General features: G+C 34.8%; 1 protein-coding gene across 2 annotated transcripts in view; it reads right to left on the bottom strand.

The window, feature by feature from the left end:
* Positions 1–2,354: 2,354 nt before the first annotated feature.
* LOC107102459 (nuclear distribution protein nudE-like 1-B) overlaps positions 2,355–7,854 on the bottom strand; it is a 16,642-nt gene continuing 11,142 nt past the window's right edge. The window contains exon 9 of one of the 2 annotated variants that reach the window (XM_015401778.1): positions 2,355–3,858. In XM_015401778.1, coding sequence (XP_015257264.1) covers positions 3,765–3,858 — 94 coding nt within the window. In that variant the 3' untranslated portion in view covers positions 2,355–3,764. The remainder of the gene's footprint in view (positions 3,859–7,854) is intronic. The other variant, XM_015401780.1, reaches the window with a different exon arrangement.

Raw genomic sequence — 7,854 nt, 5'->3', positions numbered from 1 at the left:
AGAATAACTTACTTTATTAACAACATTCAAAGTTTTCCAATTTACGGGAAACACAAATGCACCATGCAGACTAGAACCTAAATAAATAAACCAGGACGCAATTTCCGCCACAAAACCGGAAGCTGCATCGGGTCCAGAGGGAGGCGTGTTTGTGTTTCTGCGCTGTTGTACCAGCGCACATTGAGAAGGTCATCTACGGAGAAAAATATCCACTTAATGTAAGTTTAAACTGGGTTTTATATCCAGACATTGAGGCTAATTTCTGACACAATAAGGAAGCGATGAAGCAGCACCAGCTGTCCACCGGAAAACGTCTCACCAAACCGATTCTGTTCGGGGCTGTGCTGATTGGACTCGCCACTGCTTTCGTAAACAGGTACCTTATTCTACAACTGTTTGTTATAGTACGTAAAAATGGAATTAATTACAATAACAAACACTGGAAGTCTGCTATAATGGATAAAGTAACTTTTCTTTATCACTACTTCCTTTATAAACATGTAAATATGTTTGTTAAGCTTAAATGTTAACGGGTTTTTATCTTGTCCGTTTAATTTTAGGCAATTTTCTTAGGAAAAGGATGTTTCACAGAATAAAAAAGAACAACAAATAACTAACCAATTAAAAAAAAAATCTATACTGATTTAATAGGTAATAAATAACAAATCTAAGTGGCATCTTATGAGGCTGATGATTTCATCCTTAAATTTAAAATAATCACACAAACGTAAATAATTCCTATTTAAATCAGATACAGCTTGGTGTATTAAGCTAAAATATCACTATTATGTAGGATTTCTTTAGAGCAGATATTTTTCATGTTTTGTGTAATAACACACCGCTGCCACTAGGGTGTGCTCTGGAGCGTTTCTAGTTAAATGTTTGAGACAACAGGCTCACCACCAATGGGACCTCTGAGTTACTGCAACATTTAATTTGCCTTTGGGATGAATAAAGTATTTTTGAATTGAATTGTCATGTTTTTACATTATTGGATTTACAAACTATAGGAAAATAAACTAAACTACAAATTCTCAACCAGGTTTGAAAAGTAGTTGGCAGGGCACGTATTGCTAAATTACTTATAACCGTTTTTGTTGTAACATGTCAAAAGTATCGTATTTATAACTTCCTTGCCATGTTTTTTTAAATAACTCTACCCGTAAAACTCATATCATTTTTTTTTTATTTTTTTTTCCACATAGACATATGTTCTTTGAGGATGTGGAGGACCTGAGGGCTCAGGAGCGAGCACGGAATGAATTGAAGAGGATGGAGATCCTGGAGAGGCGGCAGAAGCAGAAAGATGAGCTGGCAGAGAAGAAGAAACACGGAGGGGAGTGATTCAACAAAGCAGCTTCAGAAACTTACGCGTCTGCTGTCCAAAGTCCTGCGATGGACCGACGCTCAGCAGATCAGTGGACTGAAAATAATCCCAGAATGGCTTTTCTAGATCTTGCTCTGAGCCTGTGTGCATCAATGGACTTGTTTTCTTTACATGTGAGTCCAAGCAAGAACCTAAGCTGTGCAAGAAACCAAAGCTGCATCTTTGTTTGGAGACATTTTTAAAACATTTAAACAGAATGTTTATTGATTGTGCAGCAGAGGGCAGCAAACACAACCTAATGAGACAACAGTAACCTACGGTAAACAATATGTACCTTTTGAGTGTCTTTAGTCACACTCTGTTGAATCATTTCAACTTTTTGTGACATTTTATATAAATGCAACAGAAAACATGGATTCTGCTTCTCATCTGAATTAATTCCCTATTGTGTGAAAAAGGGTTCATTAATATAGTAACACACATTGAAAATGACATTAAATATTGGAAATTGATGTAGTCTGTTATTATGTTCCTCAGTTAAGAAATGTTCTTGAATTAATCGTTCGGAGACATGAAATATGATAAGTATTAGTAAATCCCTAAGTTCATTTATTAAACATTTAGACAAGTTAAGTATTAAATAAATTCACTGCACATGAAGGGGATATACTGTATTTCACATGTTTTATTTGTATTGATTTTGTTCACAACCAATGAAAAATGAAAACTTAATTTCTCATAAATGTGAATATTACATTCAACTGATAAAAACACAAAAACATTTTAAGATGTTAACCACCTGCAGCTCAGGTTCCGAATATGAATCTGGCTTTTTTTTTTTTTAACACCAAATTTTAAACACTGAATTTTTTTAGACATTAAATTTCTTACACTCAGTTTTTATCTGGTACAAAATTAACCAGAAAAAAAAATTCAGCTGCAAAAAATTTACCTGCAAAAATTCAGGTGAATTTGTTTTGCAGCAGAATTTTTTTCTGGTCAATTTTGAGTGTAAGGAATTCAATGTCTAAAAAAATTCAGTGTTAAAAAAAGCCAGATTCCAATGAGACTGTTTTTCTTCCATATCAGCATGTATGGAGTAAATTTTGCTTCAAAAAGACTCTGTTAATCATTTTACTTGTACACCTTATCTAATCCAGCACACTTTTACCTTCCACTAAACTTTACGGTCATATACTTCTTCCGCAGTGACTCCTGAAGGTAAAGTCTAATTAATCGGATTTAAGCCTCCGGTTTAAGGTTTCTATTGGTTTGTCCAAACCATGAATTATCAGGAAGTGATTAATATATATGTTAGTCCTTCCCTGACCCCAGAAAGAAGTGACGTGATAATAAATACATTTTCCTTATTGGTACATGCAACCAATAATCAGGAATTTATAAATATACCCACACATGGTAAAAAGAAAAAAATATTGCACTAAACTGACATTGAAAAAAACAAAATGTCTTATATTTCACATCTATTAAAGATTGGCAAATTGTTTAGTGAATTAAAAAAGTTGAGATACTTAAACGTTCGAACAATACATAAAGGGATAGTTCGGATTTTTAGATGTACCAATTAGACTTGAACAGTTTAGTTTTTCTTTGAAAAATATTGAAATTGACTACAAACTTCAGTCTTTAGGTTAAATAACTAGTTTCAAAATAAGAGCTGCAATCAAGTTTCTTTCCTTTTTTTACGATCAGAGCTATATTTAAAAAAAACAAAAACATTTGGCCTTGTTTCCGCCTTTACTTAATCCCCAGAAGGGTAAGCTACTGACTGCTCATCGTGTCTCTGTAACAGCACTGGGAGACGATCCGAACTATCCCTGCAACATGTCTGAAAAAACTTCCACTTCATTGCCCAACAGCTACTGTGGATCAATATGACCAACACTTCATGTCACAGAAAGGGACGTTGTGTTACTCGCTACAAAGACTCACTGGATAGATGTGTAAATGAAAGAGACGAGCTTTAACAGTTTCCAACACGAGAAAAATGATGCTTTAAACTCACCTGTTGGACAATTTAAACATCAGTTCACCAAAGCGGCCTGCATGAGCCCAAAGGTTTAACTGATATTATTGCTAAGTAAAATTGTGAGAAATGTTACTTATAAGTGAGAATTTTCCTGTTCGTGTCATCAAAAGAGTAACATTTGCATAATATTAAACCTTTTTTTAACATGATGCACTCGGCAAACTCATGTCAGCTAAGTAGTAAGGCCGTTGTGGCCTCTGTCAGAACCAGACGGATAGACAAACACCCATTACTCACGTATGGAGCCATCTTTACAGCGGTTATGAAGCACAAGGGTCAAAACAACAGAGCACAACGCAACAAAGAGGGTGCAACAGGAGACGGTGCAACAAAGTGTTCAATGTGCTCCTGTGTGCTGCAGCCGGGCGGCGTTTGGCCGATGGGGTCTCACACAGCCAGGCGCACCAAGCCGGGCGAGGAAGCAGCAGGAGCAGAGGTGATGGCCGTCAGGCTCCCCGGTTCAAGTCTGTTCACTTTCCCACTGCAACAAAACCATTAGGATATATTTTATTAATTAATGTATGCTTACTAAAAAGTTTGCAGCCTTTTTTTGTCTTTTAGCAACTTTTCTCTGACACAATCAGGTAAAACTAAAAAAATCTGAAGCTCTAATAGATGCAAAGATTTCTATAAAAATTTAAGAGAGAGATTGTAAAAAAAGAAGATTCCAGTTAGGAAAAAAAATGTGATGTAAACAAATTACATTTAGTCTTTAAGTAACTTTTAGAGAAGATAACTTTCCAAGATACTTATCTGTGTATAACCATTACTTTTAAGTACTTTTAAAACTAAATACACTAGCAAAAATATACAAAGGTGATGTAAAGTTTTAGGAAAACCAATTTTGAAATGTAACATTTAATTAAAACCCAGAAGAAAACAAACCAATATGAGTCACTGAAAAGCAGCATTTGCTTAAAAAAATAGATTTTAGTTAAGTTCCTGTGAAAAAACTACGTAAGAGGGCATATATATATATCTTTTTTTATCTTCTGTATGCTTAGCTACCTTTAAAACCGTTTTTTGTTTAAATGCTAAATCATTGCCATACGTATAGAACAACGGGTGCAAAAATATGGGCACCTCAGCAAAAAAGAGAATATTTAGATGAAGAGGTTAAAATCGAGTTACAGAGAAACAGCCGGTATTTCTCGGTTTAGTTCCACCCTTGTCTCTGCAACGCCTCCACTTATCACCAAATCAAACATACTAAGAAAACGATACAAAGAAAAAAAGCTGCAAAAAAGACTTAGCACTGGTTATGTTGTGGCTTTAAAACTGATTTGTTTGGTTCCCTGCTAAAACAAAGTTTGTGAATTCAGTAAATAATTGTTAAAATATATCTGTCATTTGTGTGTTTTTAGCTTTCTTCCTGTATGGGAAGCTTTTCAAAATTTGAAACATCAGTGCAGTGGTTTATGTTAAAATAAACCTTGGGGTTAAGTTGTCGCAAGCGGGTTTTTCTTGTGTTTCTTGTGAATTTTTATTTCAAGTGGCATTAAAAAGTATTAAAAAGTCTTGAGTTTAACTTGCCTTATGCCGTAGGAACTCTGTATATGCAAAAGAAGTTAGCATATGTATGGGAGGGTACCCTGTAAAAGCTTTTAACAGTTAGATGCATTATATATTATTACTTTAATGAAAAAAGAAGACAGGTCTCACATTCAAAAGGCAAGAATTATTAAAAACAAATAAAGCACAAAAGAATAATTAAATGCCTGAAAATAAATTCCCTGGCCATTCAACTCTTTGTATAATTTATTTCTTTTTTCTTTTTTTTAAAAGAAATTTTCTAGATGTGAGTCAGCTGTAAAGTGTCCCTATCAAATAAAGTTAACTTTCTGGGATATTAAAGGACAGACCAACATCAAGTAATATATTAATAAAGTTGAAAGAAAATTTATATTTTCTTTATTACAAACAAGTCATCAAAGCATGGTCAGCACTTGCACTGAGCCCCATTTTAATCTGTTACCCCTGAATAAAGGCCAATGCAATCGTTGCCTTTTAAAAGTCTGCTAATCAGTCAATATTGTCCCTTTGTATGAGCAGGGAAAGATGTGGAGAAGTTTAAAGCATAATTTGGTTATAAAACAGTGTCTTCTTCACAGAACTTAGAGTGAAAATCAACCAACACAAAATGCACATGTTCACTCTGGAGGAGCTGCAGTGCTCTACAGCTCTGGTAGACAAACCTCAGGAGTCAGAAGAATTATCCCTTATGGATTAGTGACTTTCAGTCAGATTTTGCTGGAAATGCACTAACATGTTCTACTAAAGGCCAATTAGAGCACTTTGCAAAAAGGTGAGAGATAGATGTGGCACCAAATGCTCGTGCTTTAGCAGGAAAAAAAAAACCTTTGTTAAAATGAAGCCATAAGAACTTCCATTAAAATTATGTCAGAGGGTATGTGAATGACAAAGCAAACATGAGGAAAAAGGTGCTTGGATCACATTTAAAGGAACATTAACACAGTACACTACACTAAAAACACCTTCCCTGTTAAACGTGGCAGTAGTTGCATCATGTTTTGAGAATAAGTTTCTCCAGAAGGGTAAGCGAATAAATGGGAAGGTGGATTGAGCTAAATTAGAGGCAACACTAATGGATTCATGCTGCAGGATGTAAAAGACTAGACCTGTAAACCTGAAAATGACTCAAAGCAGAAACCGAAGTTTGATGGAATAGTTTAGATTAAAGCGTGTGTTAGAACGACCCAGTCAGAGTGGAGGTAAAAATCCAATTCAGTATCTGTGTCAAGATGTAAAAACACTGAAAAGCTGCATTAGCTGTTTTCTGTAAATGAGCTAATAGAGACGTATCTGCAAAGACACAGGCGCTTCAATTTCCTGTTCAGTTTGCAAAATCCTAAGGAAAGTGCAAACATGTTTGTTTTTTAAAATGGTGAAATGTGAAAAGGAGAGTTAGTACTGGAAATATTACCCACTTAAAAATGAACACTACCCATAAACGTGACAGAACTCCAAACACTAGACGGGACATGATGGTGTCCTCCTTTAGCTTCATCTAACATGGCAAAAACAGCACAGCAAAACCCTTTTACCAAAGAAACAAACAGATCCTGCCTTAAAATAGCCCAGATAGTAATTAACCCTTTCTCTCCCATCACCTTGGAACTTGCTAATACTTGCAAATCCACAAATGCTAACGGACTGTTGTGGCTAAATAATCTAAAACCTTGTTTCAGACACCTACAAATATGTCTCACACTGTTAATACATGGAAAGCTTGATCTAAGGTTAACATCTACAGTGTTTTGTACAGAGAATGGCCAAAAGTTTTGCATGACACAACTGTTTCTTTATGCTTTATAAGCTTAAAAGTTTCTTCTGTTTGTCCCTCTTTCCAGTGTTAACCAAGCTCTGCACTGGTGGCAAAATAACCAGTAGCTCTTGGACGACATGAAGCCCCCCTACTAATACAAAACCTTCCACTTTGGGTTCATGCAAAATCTGCACTATAGAAAAACTCTAATCTGAATAAGTCATTTTTTCTTAAAATAAGAGCAGGTAAATGAGAAATAAGAAATAAACAATTGCAGTCTCTTATTTCAAGTGCATATTATCGAATAATCTTATTCTAAAATACTAAAATACTCATTCCATTGGCAAATCATCTTATTTACCTGCTTAAATTAAGGCTAAATAGGCTTATTAAAGACATTTTTACTTATTTCTAGATCATTTTTGCAGTGTGTAAGCTTCACAGTAAACACAAAAAGCCAATTATTTATCAGTCTCCTTCATAGCTATAAGCTCATCAGGTTGACTTCAACAGGACTTTAATTTGTCTGTACTGAAATAAACTAAGCAGGTCAGTTTGTGCTCAGAGAATTTCAGCATCTGGATCCCATTCTTAAGTATTATATCATAAGCTTTTATCATTCAAGTTATAAGCTATCCAAGTAAACACTACTTTGCAGCAAACAAGGCAAAATCATGAGGTCAAATATGGTCTTTAGGGTCTGCAATGTTAACCTCTGTCTTAACACTGAATGTAGCTGCAGTAATCTAAGGTTGCCTCCTGTGTTTTATATCTAAGGTACCGCAAATTAAATTAGAAATAAGTTTATAAGTTAAGTGAAAACTTAATAAGCTAGCTAAAAAAGTCAAAAAGCTAATTTAAAAAGTTAATAAGCAAATATTAAAAAGTCAGAAAAATGTGGTTCCTGTATCAGCGTTGATGTTTTGAGGCTTTCTTTAAAAATTTTCACAATTTCTTATAAAAGCACTTTCTGAATTTTTCTTTATCAGGCCAATGAAATTTAATTATTTTTAGGTATACCAAAAGTGTAAGAGGTCTTGTTTTGTTCAGGAATAATACTCTTGAAATTATTTCAAAATATTTCACTGAATGTCCGTTAAAGCAGCGGTCCCCAACCAAAGGGCTGCAGACCGGTACCGGTCCGTGGGTCATTTGGTACCGGGCCGCACAGAAAAAAGTATATATATATAT

Source organism: Cyprinodon variegatus, unplaced genomic scaffold (assembly GCF_000732505.1).
Source record: "Cyprinodon variegatus isolate N-32 unplaced genomic scaffold, C_variegatus-1.0 Scaffold1258, whole genome shotgun sequence".
Lineage (NCBI taxonomy): Eukaryota > Metazoa > Chordata > Actinopteri > Cyprinodontiformes > Cyprinodontidae > Cyprinodon > Cyprinodon variegatus.
The sequence above is the reverse complement of the archived record's forward strand: the minus strand, read 5'-3'. Positions and strand labels throughout refer to the sequence as shown.